At 36.7% G+C, this 24,566-nt stretch overlaps 1 protein-coding gene across 10 annotated transcripts in view; it reads left to right on the top strand.

The window, feature by feature from the left end:
• Cntln (centlein) overlaps nt 1–24,566 on the top strand; it is a 448,833-nt gene that overhangs the window by 353,022 nt on the left and 71,245 nt on the right. For 9 of the 10 annotated variants that reach the window (XR_010048348.1, XM_063251634.1, XM_063251626.1 and 6 more), the window contains 3 exons: nt 17,637–17,817; nt 19,367–19,451; nt 19,537–19,760. Coding sequence is in view for 9 of the 10 variants with exons in the window: in XM_063251634.1 (XP_063107704.1) it covers nt 17,637–17,817; nt 19,367–19,451; nt 19,537–19,760 (490 nt within the window). In the remaining variant the exon portion in view is untranslated. The remainder of the gene's footprint in view (nt 1–17,636; nt 17,818–19,366; nt 19,452–19,536; nt 19,761–24,566) is intronic. The other variant, XM_063251599.1, reaches the window with a different exon arrangement.

Consider the following 24,566-nt stretch of genomic DNA (forward strand, 5'->3'; position numbering starts at 1 on the left):
TAAGCCGATTTAATAGTAGTTACCATAGTGTGTCTCTTTTTCCTTGAAATATTTGAATAAAACTTCATATACTATAGCTTCAAATATTTCCATATCAAGAAGCCCAGAATAAAGCCTTTCCAATTAATAAGTGAAAACTTTATAAGGCTTCAAGGCCACATAATGGGGAATCATGATTACCACATACTTTTATATATTTGAATCATTACTTACATTAGGAAAACTATTCGATATTCACACATGCGAGATTGATTGATTTCACTTATGAGTATGGTCTCAAGCTGCGCCCATTTATTGATAAATATCTCAATGTGATCCTTCTTTATAGCGGAGTAATACTCCATTGTATAGAAATACCACAACTTTTTTATCCATTCCTCAGTTGATAGACACTTGGGTTGTTTCCAAGATCTGGCGATTACAAATTGTGCTGCTATAAACATAGATGCACATATATCACTGTGGTATGATGCTGTCAGTTCTTCTGGGAATATGCCTAGAAGTGGAATAGCTGGAATAAATGGGACTTCCAATCCCAGCTTTTTGAGAAATCTCCAGACTGACCTCCACAAAGGTTGTACCAGTCTACACTCCCACCAACAGTGTAGGAGAGTTCCATTTCCCCACAGCCTCTCCAGCCTTTGTTGTTGTTGGTTTTCTTGATCCTGGCCATTATTTAAGGAGTGAGATGGTATCTCAGTGTGGTTTTAATTTGCATTTCTGTAATGACCAATGATGATGAACATTTTTTCATGTATTTATTTGCCATTTGTATTTCTTCATCTGAGAAGTGCATATTCATCTCAGATGGCCATTTTTGGATTGGATCTTTGAATTTTGGGGGGTCTAAGTTTTTTTAAATTCTTTATATGTTTTAGACAAGAGTCCCTTGTCTGAGAGAGAGAGTTCACTAAAATCTTTTCTCAGTTTGTGAGATTTCTTTTTACTATGCTGGAGATTTCTTTTGACATGCAGAAACTTTTTAATAAGAAGTGGTCCCAGTTATTGATTCAGGGAAGTATTTCCCGTGCGGTTTGGGTCCTGTTCATGAATTCTCTACCTACTCCTATGTCTTCAAGGTTTTTACGCAATTTGTCTTCCAATAGATTTAGTGTTTCTGTTTGAATATTCAGATCTTTGACACATTTAGATTTTAATTTAGTACATGGTGATAGACATGGGTCTAGCTTTAGTTTTCAGCAAATGGAGAGCCAGTTTTTCCAGCACCATTTATTAAAGAGACTGTCATTCTTCCAGTGAACCTGCTTGGCTCCTTTATCAAAGATGAGGTGGTTGAGTGTGTTTATAGTTGTGGTTGTATCTTCTAATCTATTCCATTGATCTTCGGCTCTGTTTTGATTCCAATAACAGGTTGATTTTACTACTGTTGCTTTGTAGTATAATTTCGAGTCAGGCATTGTGATGCCTCCTGACTTGCCTTTGCTGCTTAGAATTGCCTTTGCTATTCTAGGTCTCTTCTGGTTCCAGATGAATTTTAGGAGTGATTTCTCTAGATCTATAAGGTATATTGATGGTATTTTTATTGGGATTGCATTGAATCTGTATAACAGTTTTGGGAGTATGGCCATTTTCACAATTTTTGTTCTTCCTATCCATGAGCAAGGGATGTCTTTCCATTTTCTGAGATCATCTTCAATTTCTTTTTTCAATGTATTATAATTTTCCCTGTATAGGTCTTTCACTTCTTTTGTAAGAGTGATTCCTAAATATTTCATTGTTTTTGCTTGCTAATGTGAAGAGTGTGGTTTCTCTTATTTCCCTCTCTGTGATTTTGTTGTTAGTGTATAGGAATGCTATTGATTTCTGAGTATTGATTTTGTATCCAGCTACACTACTGAATTTATTTATTATATCTAAGAGTCTTTCAGTGGAGTTTAGGGGGTCTTCTATGTAGAGTATCATGTTTGCAAACAATGATAATTTAACTTCTTCTTTCCCTATCTTTACCCCTTTTATTTCTCTCTCTTGCCTAATTGCTCTGGCTAGTACTTCCAGTACTATATTAAATAGGAGTGGTGATAAATGACATCCTTGTCTTGTGCCTGATTTTAAAGTAAGGGCTTTCAATTTTTGGCCATTTAGTATGATGCTGGCTGTTGGTTTGTCATAAATGGCCTTTATTATATTGAGGTAAAGACCATCTATTCCAATTTTCTGTAAAGTTCTTATCATGAATGAATGTTGGACCTTATCGAAGGCTTTTTCTGCATCTATAGAAATGATCATGTGATTCTTACTTTTGGCTTTATTGATATGGTGGATTACATTTATTGATTTACGTATGTTGAACCATCCTTGCATTTCTGGGATGAATCGCACTTGGTCACGGTGTATAATGTTCTTGATGATTTGCTGCATCCTATTTGCCAATATTTTATTGAGGATTTTTGCATCTGTGTTCATTAGGGAGATTGGTCTATAGTTCTCCTTTTTAGTTGGGTCTTTGTCAGGTTTTGGTACTAGAGTAATATTTGCTTCCAGGAATGACTTAGGAATTTCATTGATTAGTTTGAGGAGTGTCGGCATTAGGTCTTCTTTGTATTTCTTGTAGAATTCTGCAGTGAATGCATGTGGGCCTGGGCTCTTCTTTGTAGGTAAGGACTTAATTACATTTTCAATTTCATCAACAGAGATTGGGTTATTCAACAGTTTTACATCCTCTTGATCTAGCTTTGGTACTTCATATGTTTCTAAGAATCTGTCTGTTTCTTCTGTGTTATGTAAAGGTTTTTGGAATAGGTGTTAATGCTCTTCTGTATTTTTATAGAGTCTGTAGTGATTTCACCTTTTTCATTTCTTATTGCATGAATTTGAGCTTTTTCATCCCTTTTTAAAATAAGGTTGGCTAGGGGCTTATCGATTTTATTTATTCTTTCAAAGAATCAACTCTTTGACTCGTTGATTCTTTGGATTGTTTTCTTAGTCTCTATTGCATTGATTTCTGCTCTGATTTTTATAATTTCCTCTCTTCTTTTGGCTTTGGGCTTCACTTGCTCTTCTTTTTCTAGCTGTTTGAGGTGTAGCATCAAGTTATTTATTTGTATTCGTTCTGTTTTCCTGATGTGGGAACTCAGTGCAATAAATTTTCCTCTGAGGATGGCTTTCATTGCATCCCACAAATTCCGGTAAGCCGTGTCTGCGTTTTCATTTTCTTTTAGGTATTGTTTAATTTCTTCTTTAATTTCTTCTGTGACCCACTGATTACTCAAGAGTGTGTTATTCACTTTCCATGTGTTTGTGGGATTTTTGCAGTATCTTTTATCATTAATTTCTAATTTCAGAGCACTATGATCCAATAACATGCAAGGGATGTTTTCAACTCTTTTGCATTTGTTTAAATATGTTCTGTGAGCTAATATATGGTCTATTTTAGAGAATGATCCATGTACTGCTGAGAAGAATGTGTATTCTGATGTTGTTGGCTGGAACATTCTGTATATGTCTATCAAATTCATTGGTTCGCAGGTGTGATTCAGTTCTGTTATTTCTTTGCTGATTTTCTGTCTGGTTGATCTGTCCCTTGGTGTCAATGGCATATTAAGGTTTCCTGTTACAATATATTACTGATAATTTGAGTTTTCATTTCTGTTAGTAGTTGTTTTATATAACTGGGTGCTCTAGAGTTTGGTGCATATATTTAAGATAGTTATCGCTTCCTCTTGGAGTTTTCCCCTAACGCGTATGTAGTGACCTTCTTTGTCCTTTATGGTCATTGTTGGCTTAAAGTTCATGTTGTCTGCAAACAGCATGGCTACTCCTGCCTTTTTTTGGATTCCTGCTGCATGAAGTATTGTTTTCCATCCTTTGACTTTCAGTCTGTGAGTATCCTTCCGGGTTAGATGGGTTTCCTGTAAACAGCATATGGTTGGATTTTGTTTCTTGATCCATTCTGCTAGTCAGTTTCTTTTGTTTGGTGCATTGAGATCATTTACATTAATGGTTATTACTGTTAAATGCTGTTTTATTGTTGACATGTTATCTCTCTGCTGTTGCATCTTTATCTTTCTGCTCTGTTTAATTATCTGCTTTGCTTAGTGGTTTTTTCCTTTGTGTATCTAAACTGACTTTCAATATTTTTTGCAGGGTTGGTTTGGTGTTCATGAAGTTCTTCAGCTGTTCTTTGTCATGGAAGTATCGTATTTCACCACCAATTTTGAATGATAGTTTTCTAGGATACATCAGTCTAGGTTGGAAATCATTTTGCTTTAGGATCTGGAATACTTCACTCCATGCTCTTCTTGACTTTATTGTTTGTGCTGAGAAGTCTGCTGTGATTCTGATAGGTTTTCCTTTATAAGTGATCTGTCTTTTCTCTCTGACAGCTTTTAATAATCTATTCTTGTATTGGATTTCTGGCATGGTGATTATTATATGTCTGGGTGTAGTTTTATTTTGGTTATGACTATTTGGAGTTCTATATGCTTCACTGATCCTGATGTTGGTTTCTGATCTCATGCTTGGGAAATTTTCAGCTATTGCTTCTCTAAATATCCTCTTGACATCCTTTATGTTGTCTCCTTCTTTTTCATTAATCCCTATCATTCTTATGTTGTTTTTCTTTGCATCATCTTACAGTTGTTGAATTGTTGTTTCCTGATTCTAGTTATTTTTAAAAGATCTTTCCTTTCCTGTTCACTAGCTGCAATCCTGTCTTCAAGGTCTGAAATTCTATCTTCACTTTCATTGAGGTGGTTTTTACAACTTTCAGTGGAGTTTTTTATTTCCTGTATATCTCTGCGCATCTGCATTATGTATTGTGTTTGTTTCTTATATTGCTCATCTAGGGATTCTATCTTTTTGTTTAGTTCCTCCCATTTTTTAACTGTGTTTTCTTTAGATATATTCAGAATCTCTTTCATTTCTTTTATCATTTCTTCTTTTACCTGGGAGTATATTTCAAGTTTGAATTCCTTTAAAGCTTCCTGGTGTTGCTTGTTAATTTCAGTAGCTATTATGTCCGATATTTGAGGTGAATGTCATATATTTTCTTCTATATACCTTGCTCCTAAGGTTTCTTGAGATGGGCTGGAGGTTTGAGGTTGTACTTTGGTCTTTCGTTTTGTCATTTTCTTATATTTCTGTGTTTCAAGTGTTATTTCAAAGTTTCCTCAGGGTCTTTTGGAAATCCCCTTCTGTGTTCGCAGCTCCTGAGACTCTGGCACCCAGTTACCCCAAGCCACTGGGCCTGTAGAACCAATGGCCCTCTTCTGCCTGTTTAGAACTCCATAGTTCCAAATAAGCTGGGCTTCAGGGACACTGTGCACCCACTTGCTTGTTGGAAGCTCCACAGTTCTCCAAGCGCAGCCGGAATGGGGAGGCAGATGTGGATGCCTCAAACCCACTTACCCACTTCACTGCACCTGGAAGCCTGGAGGGTCCCTAACAGTCTGGGCTTTGGGCAGAGTGCAATGAGCACTTACTGCAGGCTGTGGGGCCTGTGACACCTGCGATGCTCCCCTGCTTGCTGGGATATCCACCGTCCTCCAGACACATGGGGAGGTGGATGCTCCAGATCCGCGGAGCCCTTCCTCTGCACACCGATGGTGAGGTGCAGGCGTCCCAAATAGACTAGGCTCCGGGGATAGTGTGCTCCCGCCTACTTGCTGGAAACTCCACAGTTCTCCAAGCACAGCCGGAGTGGGGAGGCGGATGTAGATGCCTCAAACCCACTTATCCACTTCACTGCACTTGGAAGCCTGGAGGGTCCTGAACAGTCTGGGTTTTGGGCAGAGTGCACTGAGCACTTACCGCAGGCCACAGGGGCTGCGGTGCTTCCCTGCTTGCTGAGATATCCACAGTCCCCCAGACACATGGGGAGGCGAATGCAAGCACCCCACATCTGCCCAGCCCTTCCTCTGCACACCAATGGTGAGGTGCAGGAGTCCCAAATAGGCTGGGCTCCAGGGATAGTGTGCGCCCGCCTACTTGCTGGAAACTCCACAGTTCTCCAAGAGCAGCCGAAATGGGGAGGTGGATGCCTACTGAGAAATTTTTGCTTCTATTTTCCTTAGGGAAACTAGCCTATAGTTCTCTTTTTTGGCTGGGTCTTTAGTATCAGAGTAATACACAGGGCATTGAATCTTATCTAAATTTCTTGTAGAATTCAACTGTGAATCCATCAGGACCTGGGCTTTTTGTTGTTATTGTTGTTGGTATGTTTTTAATTATGCTTTAAATTTCTGTAACTAATATTGGGTTATTCATACTTTTATACTTTCTTGATTCAGCTTTGATAATTCATGCATTTCTAGGAATCTGTCCATTTTCTATATTTTCCAATCTATGTAAGTAAACATTTTTGATGTAGGTACTGATGATCTATAGAATTTCTACAGGATCTATAGCAATTTTGTCCTTTTTATTCCTCATTGCACAAATTTGAGTTTTTTCTTTCCTTTTCTTGATAAATTTGGCTAGGGGTTAATCAATTTTGTTTATCCTTTCAAAGAACCATATCTTGAATTCATTAATTCTTTGTGTTGTTTTCTTAGTCTCAATTGCATCAATTTCAGCTCTGATTTTTATAATTTCCTCCTTTCTGTGAGCTTTGATCTTGACTTTTCTTTTTCAAGAAGTCTGAGTTACAGTGTTAAGTTGTTTATTTGTATTCATTATGTTTTTCTGATTTGCAAATTTAACACTGTTTGCCTTTTAGGACTGCTTTCATTCATTCCACAGGTTGTGTTATCTTGTATCTGCATTTTCATTTGATTGTAGATATTGTTTCATTTTTTTGTTTTTCGTTTTTTAAGGCTGGAATTCACTAGGCAGTTTATACTAGTCTGGAGCTCACTTTGTAGCCCTGGCTGTCTCAAATTTAGAATGATCCTTCTGTCTTAGCCTCCTGGGTGCCGGGATTACCGGCTTGCCCAGTTTATTCATGAAGTTTTTGCTGTTTCTTTTGCCATTAATTTCCAGTTTCAGTGCACTGCATTCAGATTACATGCATAATTTTAGTTTGTCTACATTTGCTTAAGCATGTTCTATGCAATAGTATATGGTCTTTTAGAGAACATCCCATGTGAACCTAAAAAGAATATGTATTCTGATGTTACTGGGAGCAACATTCTGTAAATGTCCACTAGGTTCATTTGTTCATGTGTTTGAATCAGTTCTTTGCTCTTTGTTTAGTTGATCTGTCTCTTTGTGACCACAGAGTATGAAGGTCCTCTGTTCCAATTGTGCTTTTGCTTATTTTATTTTTCATATCTGTTTAATATTTGTATAATATAATTTGTGCTTCTATATTTGGTTCATATATTTATGATTGTTATCTCTTCATGGATTTTTCTCCTAACAAGTATGTAGTGACTTTATCTCTTTTGATCACTTTTTATTTGAAGTTCACATTGTCTGCACATAGAATAGCTACCCCTGCTTTTTTCTGGGTTCTTGTGGCATTAAGTATTATTTTCCAACCTTTGATTTTCAATCTGTCAGTTTCTTTTTGAGTTATATATGTTTCTTCTATTCAGTATTTTGTCGAATCTTGTTTCTTGATCCATTCTGATAGTTTGTTTCTGTTGATTGGTGAATTGAGGCCATTTTCACTGATGGTTACAACTGATATGTGTTAGCTTACCTTTGTGATGTTATTTTACTGTTGTTGGTTCCTTGCTTTTCCCTTCTGTTTAATTGTTTGTACCGACTGATGGTTTCTTTCTGGTGTTCTGGGAGTTATGGCCTTCTTTCTTAAAATCTCTGTCTAGAGTATCTTTCAGTACTCTTTCTAGAGTTGACTTTGTAGACATGAATTACTTCAGTTCTTTGGTATGGAAGTACCTTATTTCTCCATTAATTTTGAAAGATATTTTGAGTTGGAAGTTGTTTTCTTTCAGGGCTTGAAATATTTCACTCCAAGCTGTTCTTGACATGAGGTTTTGTGTTGAGTAGTTAGCCGTGATTCTAATGGCCTTTCCTTTAAAGAAGATCTATTTCTTTTCTATAACAAATTTTAATATTGTTTTTGTGTTAAAATTTTGGGATCTTGGTTATTATATGTCTGTATGTAGATTTATTTTGGTATTGGGTTTTTGGAGTTCTGTATGCCTCATTTATTTGTATGTCAGATTCTTTTTCCATGCTTGGGAAGTTTTCTCCTGTTTACTTTTACAAACAGTTTTTTTTTTTTTTTTTTTAATGTCATTCATGTTGACTCTTGTTTTTTTCATTGACACCAATCAGTCTTAAATTGTTTTTCTTTGCATCATCTTAGAGCTGTTGAATTGTTATTTGATGGTCCCTGATTAGTTTTAAGGGATCTTTCTTTTCATGATCACCAGCCGCAATCCTCAGTCTTCAAGGTCTGAAAACCTATTTTCAGCTTTAGTCAAGCGGTTTGCCAGTTGTCAGTGGAGTTTTTAATTTTCTAGATATTTCTTTGAATCTATTTTATGCATTATATTTATTTCCTATGTTGATTATTCACAGTTTCCATCATTTTCCTGTGATGTTGTATTTTTTTAAATCTATGTCTTCTCTGGCTGTGCTAAGCAATTGCTTCATTAAAGTAGTTACTTTTTTTTAATCTGAGAGTTTCTTAAATCTAATTCCTTGTGTAGCCTCATGGAATTATTTCTTTACTTCACTTGTTATCTTTTCAGAAATTTCAGGTATGTGTCTTCCATTTGCTTCTTTGTCTGTGTCTCCTGTACTTGTTCTAGATGAGCTGGAGATCTGAGACTGCATTTTGCTTTTTCTTCTTGTCATTTTCACTCTTGCTTCATATTTGAGTCTTTTTAATCCCTCTAGTCTCACCTGTCCATCAAGTGTGTCTTACTCAGTGTCCTGAGTTAGTCCAGGGGTATTGATGTGAACCAACCCTTAGCGTATATTGTTACAGCTGTTTCAATCTTTTCCTGACCTCCAGACCCACCTTCCATGGTATGTGTCCCAGCCAGGGCTCTACTGTGTCATTGGGAGTCTTGCAGGCTCACCTGAGTTCCTTTTGGTTGGGGGAGGCCTCACCAACACTCTTGCAGGCTCACCCAGGGTCCTCCAAGTGAAGGAAGGATTTACCTCTGCTTTAGCCAGCCTATGGAGTTTCTCCAGTGGGAGGAGTTATCATCAAAACTCCTACTGGCCACTGAGTTCCTCTGGATCAGGGGAGGGTTTGCTGAGGCTCCTGATGGCCCACCAAGGCGCTTTAGGTGGGGGCACCAAAGTTGTCGCAGGCCTGCTGATGTCCTTCGTGTTAGGGGATGGGTCACCAAGGCTCCTGCACACCTACTTAAGTCCTTTTGATGGAGGTGAGAGGTTCACCTAGATACTCTCAAACATATATTAAATAGTCATAATTCTCATCTTTTTATTCTAGTTAAATTTCTGTCTTTATCAGTACATTTTATTCTCATTCGAAATTTCTTAAAAGACATAAAGGATCTTGGACTTTCCTTTTTTGATTCAGGAATAAATCCTACCATCTCATTTCTGCTTGATACTTTCCAGACTCTGGAGATAAGGAGAAGCTCCTTTCTTCCAGGTAGAGGGAAGGTATATATGAGGTATATGAGGGTATATTAGGGTCTTAAAACCTACTTCCAAAGAAGTCAGAGAGTTCTAGCACCTGCTATCTCTCAAATTCCGCGAGCTACATTTTTGAAAAGCATTATACTAGATGCTAATGTGAGTAAATACACTGTCGTATAACTGAAAATGGAAAGAACATTAGGACTGACATTGAAAACTTTGAAAGAATTAAAATGATGTGATTTAAATATAATTATCTCTGCCAAATACTCCAGCCCCTACTTTTTTTGATGCTGGAGATCAAACACAGGGCCTTCTGTTTGCTAGTCAAACAATCACAGATACACCTTCAGGCCTAATAAAATAAAAAGATAGTAAATTTTTTCACATGCTACCTTAGTGTAAAATTATAGAATTACTTTTATTAAGTTTTTGGTGGAAGATCAGACTATGTGTATAACATTATAAAGAATAGATTCATTTATTTATTCAACATATTCATTGGCTATTTATTTGACTTCTGAATACAGTAAATAAAAGTCTCTGTATTTGAGACTTAATAAAAGTGTGAAAATTATAAGAATATTATATGAAATTAGGAGACTCCTTGCAGAATCTATAGAAGCAGGCTTAAAACCAGGGTATGAAACTTCAGAATCAAATATGAAAAAAATAGTAAGTATAAAATCTGACAAAAGTACAAAATCACCAAGAATCCAATGACTAATTGGAAGAAAATATTTATACCACAAGGTAAAAGATTAATATTCAGAATATTTAAAGATCACTTATGAATTGTTACATAAAAAACAATCCAATAGAAAACTTGCAATGATATGGAGAGGTAATACTAATGGCTGAGCAGATGATTCAGCGAATGAGATTATAAATATGTCAGTTGGAGACCCAGGTGTTATATAGAGATTAACAAGCATGACAAGAACCACTTTGTAGACACCTAAGATGCCCTTTCTGTTAACAACAAATATTTTTAATTTTAAAAGCTGTTACTGCTGGAAAAAGGCTATAGCAGAGGCAGGTTTTTGTTATTTTCACAAATCTCCCACAAAATATAATAAACCAACTAAGTGTAACCAAAATCTTAAGAATAAGAGCTACAAAAGAACTAGATAATAAAATATGAACAATGAATGAGTGATTCTTTTCTAGAATTTTCAGCCTTGGAATCCATCAAGTACCAATTTTTTCTGCCTAGTTTCATGACCTAAAGTTATGTGAGGTAACCTTCCTGCTCCAGCAGTTCCTCTGTCTTTGTACCTGGACTGTGCCAACCAGCCAACTTGAGGTGTATCCATGTTCACTTTGGTAGATGTGGAGGCATACCACTGATCTCTTTCTGGATATAGGGAGCCAGGAAATGTTTATAGCAGACTTATGGTTTTACTAATGTTAGATCCAGCCGCCTCTGGAAAATCATACTAACGTCCGGCTTTTCCCATGGAGAATAAAGCCCTGTGTCCTTCCCTTTTTGATTTTTGTTTTCAGAGTATCTGTGTCTATCTGTACCCTTTCTGTGAATGTCTTCTGCAGCTGTTTGTCACCTAGTGAGTGTGTGTGGTAATACTGGAAAATCTGGACTGAATTGAAAACCCTGAATTAAAGTTGTTCTTTAGTATTTTGGTGGCTGAACCTTAAATAACCCTTTTCAAAATGTTTCTTGATTCAGCCCTCTCTATTATGGCAGGTGCTATAGTGGCTTTCTTATATAACTCTAGCCTCAGTTATATATACTAACTGTGAGCGTTCCTTGGCGCCAATGCTGCTGGTTCAATCTGTTGTTCCTCCTTGGATCTGTGAGCCCTCTAGGCTTACCTTCTCTCCCAGTGCATTGTCTTAATCTAAAAGCAGGTCAGTCAGTGTGTGGGTCCTCTGCTCATTCATGGCAAGGGTCAAGAAACTCCCAAGTTGGGAGTTGACTGTTCACAGGAGCCAGGGTACAGAATTCAGGAGCAAAAGTGGCTCCTTTCTGGACTCCCTGTGTGCTGGCAGCTCCCTGAGACTCTGCCCCTGTAGGCCAGTGGCAGCAAAGACAAATTCAGCCCTCAGGTGTGCTGCAGCAGCAGTTTTTTGCTCTGTGCTAGTGTCCCAGTTTTGGCCCCTGTCTACGTCACAATCCCTGCCTCACATTGTCTCCTAAAGACTGTACCCTCAGCTGGGCATAATCAGCTTGAGGGAAAGCAGGATGTGTCAAAGGACAGGCAGTGAATAGCTTATATGTGAGCTGTCTTCATAGCTGATGATAATTTTTTTTAAATTCTGTGCTTTCAAGATAGTTTTATCTCTTCAGGGATTTTGTGATTCCCCTCAATAGTTAGTATTCTAGTTCTGTGAAGGTTGTCATTGATATCTGGATAACAGTTCCATTGAATCTGTGAATTCCTTTGGGTAATGTGAGCATTTCCATAAGATTTATTTTGCCCATATATGGACTTAGAATGTTTTTTTCATTGTTTTCTGTCTTTTGTTAATCAGTAGGTTAAAATTTTCATTATAGATACGTTTATCTCTTTGTTTAAATTTATGTTTAAGTATTTTTTTTCATTGTATTTGTACAACTTGCCATTGTAGATGGAATTGCTTTTCTTGATTTCTGTTTCCATAGAGCTATGGTACTGATTTTTGTATGTTAATTTTGTATCCTACCACTTTACTGAATTTGCTTATTTGTTCTAATTGCTATTTGGCAGAATCTTTTCTACATACAAGATTATGTCATCTGCAAACATCTGTGATTCCTCTTTTCTAATTTCAGTACCCTTTGTTTCTTTCTCTTGTCTGATTGATCTAGCTAGGACTTCTAATACTATATTGAATAAAAAAGTAGATTTCTGTGTTTTATTCTAGATAGTAGAGAGAAAGCTTTCAGCTTTTATTCATTCAGGATAATGTTACCTCATGGCTTAATGTAAGTGACTTTTATTTTGCTGAGACATGTTCATTTTATGCATGGTGAATTCTGTGATTTTATCATAAATGGTTATAGAATTTTATCAAATGCCTTTTCTGTGCCTATTGAGATTATCATATTATTATCACTCTATCCTTTATTTGTCTATGTTTTGTCCATGTTTTGAGGCTTTGCAGCAGTCTAGGATTAAGGGCATAGACTATTCTGGTAGAAGATATTTCAAGACAGGCCAACATTTATGTTGTGACATGGATACACTGCTAGTATTACCAAGATTTACAGGGAGAATTGGTGCAGAAGGCAAAAATTCAGAAAAATTTTAAAAACTTATTTTTTAGCTCAAAAGGAATAATATGTAAAGTTGAACTCAAAAGATTTATGGTTGCTGAAGATGTATCATTAGAGAAACAAAGTTATTTGTAAAGAGCCACGAAGAAAGATACATTCTATGCCGATAGGCATCAAAGCCAACCAGTGTGTTTCCCAGATTAGCCAGATTCTAATTACTTTGGAGAAATTAGGAGGCCTATGTCTGGATTCCAAAAGTTTCACTCTTAGTATTCTTATGTCTTCTAGTCCTTTATCTGTACTGTCAATGGCAGAAAAGCATGAAAAAGTTTTTGTATCCTGTTAGTGCGTTATCCCTTTAAAATAATTATTTTCTAGAATTGTCAAATCTGGGGCTGGGGATTTAGCTCAGTGGCATAAGCGCCTGCCTTGCAAGCTTGTGGCTGTGAGTCCAATTTCCGGTGCTGATTAAAAAAAAAAAAAAAAGAATTGTCAAGTCTGATGGTAATTTCTTCAATTCTCATTTTATTTCACTTCTCAGCTACATTTTACCCAGTTGCTTTGTACCTCTTATTACTGTACTTCACCATATTACACAGCTTATTTTCTCAAGTAGAGTGTCATTAGTTGATTTCCCTTTTCTCTAAATGTCTTAGTTTTCAATATCCTCAGTCTTTGGGCCTTTTCTTTGGTTTGGTTTGTTCTTTCAGTATTCTTTTGTAAGCTCAGCATTGTTCTTAATCTTTTCTTAAATCTTTGCCACTTTTATATCAGTCATGTCCAAATTCATATATCCTAACCAACCTCAATCTTAAACTTTAGATTTGTAAACCCAACAGTCAACTTAATGTCATGCTTAGATATGTAATTTCTTGTTGGGAGCCTGCCGTATCACCCATGAGAATATAGCCACAAGATGGCGTCCGCCTACCGCCTCGCTGCTCCCCCGCCCATCGTGTGCCCAAGATGGCGCGCACATCCTGCTTCCTGGTTCTTGCTCGGCTTACTGTCCCTGCCATATATGGTAATGATTGATTGCTTCCTTGTTGCCGCCCAATCGCCTGTCCCCACGTGTAATCCCATGATTGGATAACATTAGCTATATAAGCCCAAGTATAGGAAGTGCCCGACGCACAACACGGAAGAAGCCATCGAGGACGGACATGTATTGAGGTTGCTGCCCAGTCAATAAAGGTGCTCGCAGAGGCTAAGTGTTCGTGTGCTCCATTCCGCGGGACGGAAGCGGCGCCGGACAGCTGGTGGCCCGTACGGGGACTCGAAACCATTCCCGTGCCTTCTGCGGCTCCTGTGACTGTGTTGAAAAACGGTACGTACCTGTGGGTGAGCGGCGGCTTAACCCGGCCCTTGGTGGATGCACTTTAAGGGATCTACTGGTCGACCCCTTGCGGGGATCGACATTGCCCAAAAAAGAAGGGCAGGCCTCTGTTGGCTATTGCGCCTCGGGGCTCTTTAATTTTGTTAAGATGGGCAATGTTAACTGCGGCCCCCTCGCCTTATCGCTGTGGTTGTTGCTTAAAATGAGACCTCTTGCTCACTTTCTAATTGTTGGACTGGTTACCCGGCCTTCGCCATTCTAGCATATCGTCCAAGCTATCTTTGGGTTCCCGTCCAAGCCCAGGACACTCTCCTCGTTGCCAACCAGAACAAAAGGAGGGATAAAAGATTGGTTGTGGCAGGCAGCGGGGGTGGTCTCTTCTCTGTTTGTCCCTGCAGTGGGACAGGCTGTTTTGCAGGCATGGACCTCCGAGCAGCTCACGCTGACCATGGATGCAGTCAATCGGCTGAGCAACGCCACACGAGAGACCATCAAGGCTCAAAGGCAACAGATTGAGCTTAACAGCCAGGCTATACTTCGGCTACAAGAAGAGATCCAGCTCATCGGGCAGGAGATTGATGCATTGTGGCAGGTTGCCACTCAACTCTGTGATCAGAGGTGGCTGCCTTTCCGGGTCTGTGTCACCCCTGTTCGCACCAACCTGACTGAAACTACAAAGACTATGACTAAATGGCTGCAGGACAATTATTTGCCAAAATTTCACAACCTGTCAATGATTGTTAGTCAGGAATTAGACGAAATAGAAAAAATTCAGTTGAACCCGGTTAGATTTGATTTGTCTACCCTGAGTGATGTTCTAAAAGGTTTATGGAATCATGTCACCTCTTGGTTCTCCTGGCCCAATTTGACTACCTGGATTTTTATTGCTGTTGCTATCCTGGTTGGATTAGTGGTTGTTAAATGCTTGCTTGATCGCTTGATGCAGACTCAACAACAAGTCAGATTTACAGCCATGGCGGCTATGCAGCTGGTGGAGGCTGGCCCATCTGGTGGTCGGGCGGCTGCATATCTCCTTCATGTTGCAGAGCATCAGTTATAAGGATGCTAAATGGGCGAGCCGAAAACGGGTAAGATCAAGGTACCCCACCTTGCTCAACCTAAGACAGGCCCCGTTCCATTAAGACAGCGTGAGGTACCAAGGTGCGAGACCAGATGGTACTGCATGACATTCTACTCTTGGGGTTTTTGAAGAGAGATGTCAGGCTATATGTCTGTATGCATCTAGGTTTCATCCGAATTACCCTAGCCCTGCGCAAAAGGATGAGGCTTGGAGGTCCCTTCCGACGCGGGGGTGGCCAACCTGTGCCGGGGGATGACCTCAGAGCCATGCACAGCGGGGTACAGACCTCTGTAGTCACTTGGAAGGTCTCGCTGTCCTTCCTTGTAAATAAGAAAGGGGGAGATGTTGGGAGCCTGCCGTATTACCCATGAGAATATAGCCACAAGATGGCATCCACCTACCGCCTCGCTGCTCCCCCGCCCATCGTGTGCCCAAGATGGCGCACACATCCTGCTTCCTGGTTCTTGCTCGGCTTACTGTCCCCGCCATATATGGTAATGATTGATTGCTTCCTTGTTGCCGCCCAATCGCCTGTCCCCACGTGTAATCCCATGATTGGATAACATTAGCTATATAAGCCCAAGTATAGGAAGTGCCCGACACACAACACGGAAGAAGCCGTTAAGGACGGACATGTATTGAGGTTGCTGCCCAGTCAATAAAGGTGCTCGCAGAGGCTAAGTGTTCGTGTGCTCCATTCCGCGGGACGGAAGCGGCGCCGGACAATTTCTAACCCATACTTCTGATGTTTCCCATACAAAATCTGTGTGAGCTCTTGTGTTCCTCTTATGTAATGGTAACTCTATTCTTACACTGTTGTTACTCTGACCAAAATCTTGTGTTACTCAGATTAGCCATATTCTACCTACTGAGAATCTATATCTGAACCATCAGGAAATCCTAGTGCATTTCTCTAAAAATTTTCTAGAATCTTAACACTTTTCATCACTTTTATCGCTATCAACATTAAAGCTCTCCATGATCAGTTTTCTGGTATCTTACAAGAAGTTTCCTAACAAGTCTTGCTTTCAATCTTATGTTTTACCTTTACTGTTATTTATTGTAAGCAAGAGCTTTTACCTCAATGTTTTGTGAAATAAATCTTAAATAAAAATATAGAATATTATAAACAATACTTTGTAAATTTTTTAAAGCTCAGATTCTTCAAGGAAAAGTCTTATTAGATTAATCTATTATATTTGTAAAGATATGATAAAACTGAATTCTAATGAAGAATGTTTATCAAGCATGTGGGTAGCATGGCATTAAAAGAAATGGAAAATACAAGATCTGAAAAGATCTCAATATACTAGGAAGATATAGTTATACAAGAGTATAAGGTGGTTTACATTGTTATAAAATGCTGTTTGTTCAGCAACATGATGAGAAAATAATGGGGTTTTGTAATAATCTACATAGAAATAGTTAAAGTTTTCTTAAATGTTAGTGAATATACATCATAATGTATATGACCAAGAAGGTAACAGAATTTTAGTCTGCATCTACCAGAATTTCTACAAAGTACCTGTAGCTGGAATATGAAATTGATGCCTCGTTGTGTTAAGCTGTTCAATAGTGAGGGGTTAGTAAAGCTTCTCAGAAGCATATATACTAGAAACATTTTTTAAAAGGTGGTATCTTGAGCAACATATAACTATGGCAAAATAGTTGAAAGGTCATGCATGTGGGAAAAGGACATGTTTTATTTTACCTCAAATATTTAAATCTCTCTTCTATAATTTTTTTCTCTTTAATGTATTAGTATTATGATGCTATATATTTTACTTATTCTTGTTTCGTACCTAATCTCCAGTCACCATTGTGAAAAAAGTTCCATGAAGACTGGGGTGGGGCTTTTTTTCTATTTTATTTATTTAGTACTTTTTCCCTGAAGAAGTGTGTAACCCATAGTTACTATTTAACAGATACTTTGTTGAATGATAAATGGCCATAAGGAATGAAACAAGTGAATGAGTAAAAGCCTAGGAGATTAAAATTTTGTACTGAAGAGGAACTTTCAGTTAGAAAAATTAAACCTTGGTGTATGCCTGTAATCCCAGCACTTGGGAGGCTCAGGCAGGAGAATTATTGCAAGTTTGTACTCACTACAAAGTGATTTCAAAGCCAGCCTGAATTACATAGTGAAACCCTGTCTCAAAAGTACAAAGAAAGAAAATTAAACCTTGTGGGCCTAGTTCAGAAGGGGGTGCATGCTCAAACTCTGGAAGTGTTAAAGCATGTGCTTTTTAATTTAACATTTGGTGGAAATTCTTTAGAAGTGATGCTCATAGGAATTTGATATTAGATACCTATTTTCTTGAGATGATTCTATAATTTTATAAAATATATTTAAACTGTTTCCTTTTAATATTGAGGACCAACAAATGCCCAAGTTAAACTTACACCTTTATATGCAATGTGTACTACATTACTTGGTCTTAAAACTTAATGAAATAACGCATAAAAACTTTTCTTGAATTTTATGTTGTCATTTTTTTCGCATTTTTTAAAAGCAGTGATTCTGAAACACAGACCTCTGAAAATTTGGGAACAATTATTGTGGAAACATCCCAAAAAATAAACCCTACAGAAGATAAAAGAGACCAGAAACAAAGTGATAAAACAGATAATAACCAAGTGCAAGGAAAAGGAATAGTACAAACGTATTCAAATATGGATGAGAAGACTCCAAAGGTATGAGGCATAGCTTTGCTTGTTAATTATTTTCTAATTTTTTTGTGCTTTGTAACTTAGTAAATTCTGGCCATGTAAAAATTTCAATCTTTAAAAGTTAAAACATCTTTGAAGGACACAGTGAAAATATTCAAGGACCAGTTAGATACAATTTATCAGTGTTATGGATCCATTGATTGATTGATTGATTGATCATTTTGACACAAGATTTTTCTATGCAGTTCAGGCTGGCCTTCGATTCACTTTATAGCCCAGACTATCCTTGATCTTGCAGGAATTCTCCTGTCTCAGCCTTCTAAGTACTAGAATTATAGCCATGCGCCACCATGCCCAATCTATTTTTTTTTTGTTTATGAAGTTTTTTTTTTTTTTTTTTTGCTAGTGTGGATCTTTCCCTACGTATGTATGGATAAATTTCTGTACTACTATTTGTGTTTTTTCTGTATTTTCTGATTTATTGTTTTGATATCATATTAGTGTATAGCATTGATATTTTGTATGTGATTTAGAATAGCAATTAGGTTTCACATTTTTCTTCACTTTAGTCAGTAGTGTCCCACATTTGTCCTGTGTTTTTCTCCTTTCTATGTTAAGCAGTGACTGTTTTGATATAAATTTTACTTTGTGAAAACATTTTCAAGTTGGTAAAATATTTTGAAACTAAAGTCAACATGATGGCCTCATTTAATCTAGTGACAGGCATTTTAATAATGGCAGGAGGAAAACATGCAGCTTCAGATAAAGTTACTTCATTACTGTCAACATCATTTAGCATCATTTGTCTACATTCAGTCAAGAAAAGTCTGAGAAAAGGACTTAGAGTCCCAGAGAATGTTATTAAATATTCATATTTTATTTTTGTTATTGTGTTTAATCCTAGTTTTAAAAAACTTATTTGGGTTAAGTTCTTTTGAGTTAATGTTGTGTCTAAAGCTATGGCATACTGTTCAGCCTTAAATTTACTTTATTTCTATTATACCTAAATTTAGAATTATTTGTGAATTCTACAATAGAGATTTGTCAATTATAGAATTTCATTTTTCGTATTTTCCTTAATTCTACATTCTTACATTTCATTTTAAGTAAGTTTGTCAGTAACATTTTAAGTAACTTTGTCAGTTCATGTGGTGGTTCAGAGATAGAATGTCCACCAAAAGTTTCATGAGTTGAGAGGTAAGGCCTTTAGAAGGTAGTTGGATCATGGTTTAGTCCCTAGCTGAATCTGGAGCTGAACATGCTGTTAGGAGGCAGCATCTGGTTGAAAGAGCTGGTTCACCGAGAGCATGACCTGGAAGGATGCAACTCCTGCTTTTTATCAGTCCTTGCTGCTGTGGGAGGAGCAGCTGTGTCTTCTGCCCAGGTTCTTCCACTTTTTGCCTGGATGTAAGCCAGCTGTGGATTGAAACGTCTAAAAGCTGTGAGCCAAAATAAACTTCTCCTTTAATTTGTGGGTATTAGGTACTTTGTCTCAATGATGAGAAAGTGACAAAGACAGTTCATTTGACATTGTTGAATAATAACCAAATTTTTTTAAATCTTCTAAATTTAGGATCACAAGAGTATTAAAAAAATGACTTTTCAAAAGAAGAGTGATAGTATGCATAAGAGAACACATGCAGTAGTTCCAATCAGAGGTAAGAAAACTTATGAATTTAGTAATACATTGTCTTTAAAGTTTAATCTCACATATAAAGTATTATGAATATTATTTTTATATAGTTAACAGGGAAAATTTCAAAAATATAACTGCCAAGAAATCAAGTAACAATAATGTTTCATTACGAGAACGGATTATATCCTTGCAACAGCAAAACAATATACTCCAAAGTGCCAAAAAATCAGCAGAGTTGTCTGTTAAAGAATATAAAGAAGTTAATGAAAAACTTCTCCATCAACAGCAGATATCTGATCAACGATTACAGACAAGCAGACAGACAATAAAGGTAAAGAGAATTTTAAGTTACAATTAAGTTCCATTATATTAAAACACATGCTTTCTTAACAAAAGAGCAGTGTGGGTGTATGAGGATGATGAGGAATTTCACGTTGGCCATGTGAGCCAAAGCGCCTGTGACAGTGAAATGGAACAAGAATCAACTGATATGGACACAGGGAATATAAATCTCCTTGATTCAGATAACAAAGAAAACAGCAATGTGAATACATATTTTAGTCAAAATGTTGCAAAACAGCTATGCAACCAAATGGAACAATCCATTGTTAGAATTAAGTCCAAAAATATAGTGAGGGACTTGGCAGGAGTGAAAGATACTGGACAGAATGCCAGCACTGCCATTCAATGTTGGAAATTATAATAGATAAATGCTGTGAAATACACAAAGGCTGAATTGTAAGTAAAACATTCTGTGTGCACCAGTATCCATATTCAAAAATGTATTTATTATGATACCTCACTAGCTGAACTGAAAGCATTTTTAGGTCTCCTGTATATTGTACAGCTTTCTCACGGTAAATGCAGGAATATAAAAGATTTTTTCTCACAAAAACTAATGGATCAAAATAGGGCATAAAATTGTATGGCCTTGTAGACATGAAGACTGATTATGCTTTCAATTTAAACATTTATCCTAGAACTCAGCCATCAGGTCTTTATTCATATAGTAATAAACAAAATGGTGTTGTGAAAAGACTTATTGCCCTCATCTCCCAAACTAATCAGAATGTGACATTTGACAATTAGTTTACCGGTTCCTAACTAATATTAGGTTAGCTAACAGAGGACAAGTTGACCAGTGCAGAAACTATGTAAGAATAAAACAAAAATCGCAAGTGAAATCTTGCAATTTCAAAACAGAGACTTGTACTGTGCAATCTGTGGATTTCAGAAAGATATAAGATTGCGCTTGTATATGGAAAAGAAAAGCAAACTGGTGCTGTTGATGTCAACATTTCACCAAAATGGAAATAGGGCAACCTCCACAAAATAAAAATCTGAGATGGAAACTTTCTGCAACAAAACCCAAGGTGAAGTAGATATTGCTGATGAGTTATGCAGCAACTATGAAATTCCCTGAAACACAAGCACTGGCCAATGGTTGTGTTTAGTCTATCCTAAATATCCTTTGATTGTTCACAAAGAAAATAATAAGTTCAAAGTATCATGGAGACATTTTCTTAGAGGACTGGGACAGGAGCTCCTAAGAGATCATTTACAGCAGAGGAAAACCAAACTGTTTGTGCCCAGGGAACTATGCAAAAAAATGGTGGAGCACACTGGTGAGCTCAGAGGTGCACAGGCAGTTACAGCACCACCAAGACTCACTAAAACAATAGGAAAATAAAAAGGATATCAACTGTGACCTACAGTTAAGGATAGGAAAGCAAAACATATGTTCTATCAGTGTAAAAGACACTTTTGTATGGAAAATGCACTGTCGTGTAAAAACTGCCTTGAATGTGACAGTTAAAGCAGTTTATTTCTGTAGTAGTCGTTTGTTTGTGGTTACATTATAGTTCACGCAGGGTTTTATTTTTGATGTTATCTTTTAGGTTTTGTAAAGAAGTAGCTGATATGAAGATATTAATGTCTATTCTGAAGGCTCATTATATATTTGATATTTTATTTAATAATACTTTATTTCCCTGTTAAGTTCATGTTGTATAGTTATAGTGAGAAGCTTCTGACAAAATAGAGAAGAGCGGTGACAAGACTGCCACTTAGGAAAGGAAAGCTGAGTACATGTGCTGTCAGCGTAAGTGAGATGTGTGCATAGAAGATGCAATTGTCATGAGTGGAAAATGCCTTTGGTGTGACAGTTGAAGCCACACTCACTTTTTTGGTAGAGTTATATTGATATTTTCATTATAGTTGATATAAAAATTTACCTCTGATGTTGTCTTTTAGGTTTTGTAGGCAAGTGATATGAAAATGTTGATGTTTACTCTAAATTCACAAAACACATTAGTGATTTAAAAGTTATTTTATTGATATTTTATGTTTCTGTTTACTATACACTATATAATATAATAAGAACATCCTGGCAAAACCTGAAGACCACTGCGATGTCTGGTATGTCCTACAAAAAGGCCAGGAAAGCAAAATACACGCGCTGTCAGCATAAGTGAGACATGTGCATGGAACACGCAGTTGTTACGTGTGCATACTGCCTTAGGTGTGATAATTGAGGTAAAGATTACTTTTTGTAAAGTGCTATTTGCATTTTCGTTGCAGTTTATATATTTTTGCTGAATTTTAGACTTTGTACCTGAAAACCCAATTGATGTTGAAAATTTTGATGCTTTTTATGAGCAATAAATACTAACATTCAATAATTTTTGTGATTTTTTTCCTGTTACATACACATTGCTTAATATAATAAAACTCAAAATTAAAATGAACAGTTCATCAATAGAAATATTCTAAAGAATAAACGTGGTTCTAAAAAGACCCATGTTTCTGTGCCTTAATGATAAAATTAGTCCTATGTTCTGGTTATTTGCTGTCAGAATGCCCCCTTTCACTAACAGCACACTTGCCCCACCATTCTTATGCTTTCTGTAGCCATTCTGCATTTGAATTGCTTTCAAATATATTCTTCCCTGGACACTACATGGGAAGCTACCATCATATCACTAAGTTTTAGCCATTTCAGACTTCAGCTCTTGAAATTTAAATATGTAGAAGACTATAGAAGAAATTTGAACTTTCTGTACCAAACTACTGAAGTTACAGAAGAAAAAATTTATCTACAATAATATACTCTTTACATGTTTAGACTGAGCTGTCAGAAAATTAACATTAATCTATGCTTTTACTTGACTTTAGGTAACATCCCCTAAAGGTTTATGTGCTAACCAGTAGGTCCACAGGGTTGGTTGTCTTGGGAGGTGCTGTAAACCATTCAGAGATGGGTCCACTGGGGAGTCGTTAGGTCGCTGGGGATATGGCCAGTACATTCCTTTGGGTTATTGTGTTTACATTTCATTTTTTTCATTTGACCTAATCTAAAGATATAAATAAGGTTTAGATGGTATTTAGCAAGTAGAAGATAAATAGTACACTAGATAAATGACAAAAGCTTGTGATTTCAAAACAGCTACTTGTAAATATTATAAAATAGTCTAAGCCAACTTTGAAATGCTACAGCTTTGTACTAAATATTATTCTTTAGATGCAGTAAATCAGTTTCTATAAACTATTTTTAAAAAATAATTATAAATATTTTGCATTTATTCCATGTACTGTGTCATTGCTGGAGTTGTGATATTTGTAAGAAGCTAACCTTATTCTTCGGATCTCTCTGTTAATATGAGGAGGATTTTCTATAGAAACAAGGCTTAATTTTACAGATTGACTTATGACTCCTGGATACTTAACACTGATTAATTTAGAAGACAAAAAATAATATTTCATTATTCTAAGCATTCAAACATGAAGTATTAATTTTATAAGGATTTTAGAAAAACTAAAAGATATATAAATATAAAGCATATGTAATACAATTTAAGAACTCCCTGTCTCCCCAATTTCCTTCAAAATGTACAACTATTAACACTTTGGCTTAGGTATTTTTTTTTTTAAATCGGTACCAGGGATCGAACACACGACTGCCTATTTGCAAGGCAGGCGCTTATGCCACTGAGCTAAATCCCCATCCCCGGTATGTTTTAGAAATGTAAAGCATGGTAAAGCTAAGATGAAAATCTTACAGCCTTGAAAGTATTTGTTATTATTTGATTTCTTGATGATAATCATTCCTGGAGTAAGAATCTCACTGTTATTTTAATTTGCATTTTGCTAATAACCTGATATAGTGAACATTTTTTATATATTTAGAAGCCATTTATAGTTCGTTCATGAAGTGTTTGTTCATTTGCCCATTTTTTTGATTGGGTCTAGGGGTGGAGGCGTAAATGCTTTTTGAGTTCTTTTATCTATTTCAGGTATTAGTCCTGTCTGGAGAATAACTGGCAAAAAAATTTATATTCTGTAGATTGTCTCTTCACTCTGTTGGTTGTCTCCTTAGCTGTGCTGAAACTTTTTATTTTGGTATAATCCCATTTGTTGTTGATTCATGATACTTTTTCTAGTACAATTGAGGCTCTATTAAGAAAGTTCTTGACTTTGCCCATGTCTTTAAGAGTTTTCTCTATTTTATAACAGATTCTTTCTATTGTAGTATTTATATTTTTAATATATTATATATATTATATATTATAATATATTGTACAGGATCAAGAACAGGAAGTTTATTTGGGGCTGAGGGGAGAGGAAAAAGGAAGTCTTAGAAATTGTGAGAGGTTTTTTGGGGGGGGCTCCTTTGCCATGTTGGACCACTACCATGATGACTTGGCAAATTTCACATGGGCTTGAACCTGTTAGATCATTGATTTGTCATAAATGGCTTTTATTGGATTTAGATAAAGTCTTGCTCTACCTACTGTCGGTGGACTTTTGTCACGAATGGATGTTAGATTTTCTCAAAGGCTTTTTCTACATTTATGGAGATGATCATGTGATTTTTGCCCCTGCTTTTGCTTATATGATGTATTACATTTATTGATTTGTGTGTGTTGAATCATCTTTGTGTCTCTGGGATAAATCCCACTTGATCATGATGTAAGATCTTTTTGATGGTTTGTTTTACAGTAAGTCCCTGACTTCTGAAAATTCGAGTTGTGAACTTTCACAGGTATAAATGGACCTTGCATTTGGTGGTTTTATGTTTTACATTGTGTATTTTTGTCTAAGGTATATAAGACTTATTTTGTCAGACTTATGAACAAAT

Source organism: Cavia porcellus, unplaced genomic scaffold (assembly GCF_034190915.1).
Source record: "Cavia porcellus strain 051 isolate PalLab524CR breed Dunkin Hartley unplaced genomic scaffold, mCavPor4.1 scaffold_1, whole genome shotgun sequence".
NCBI classification, from domain to species: Eukaryota; Metazoa; Chordata; class Mammalia; order Rodentia; family Caviidae; genus Cavia; species Cavia porcellus.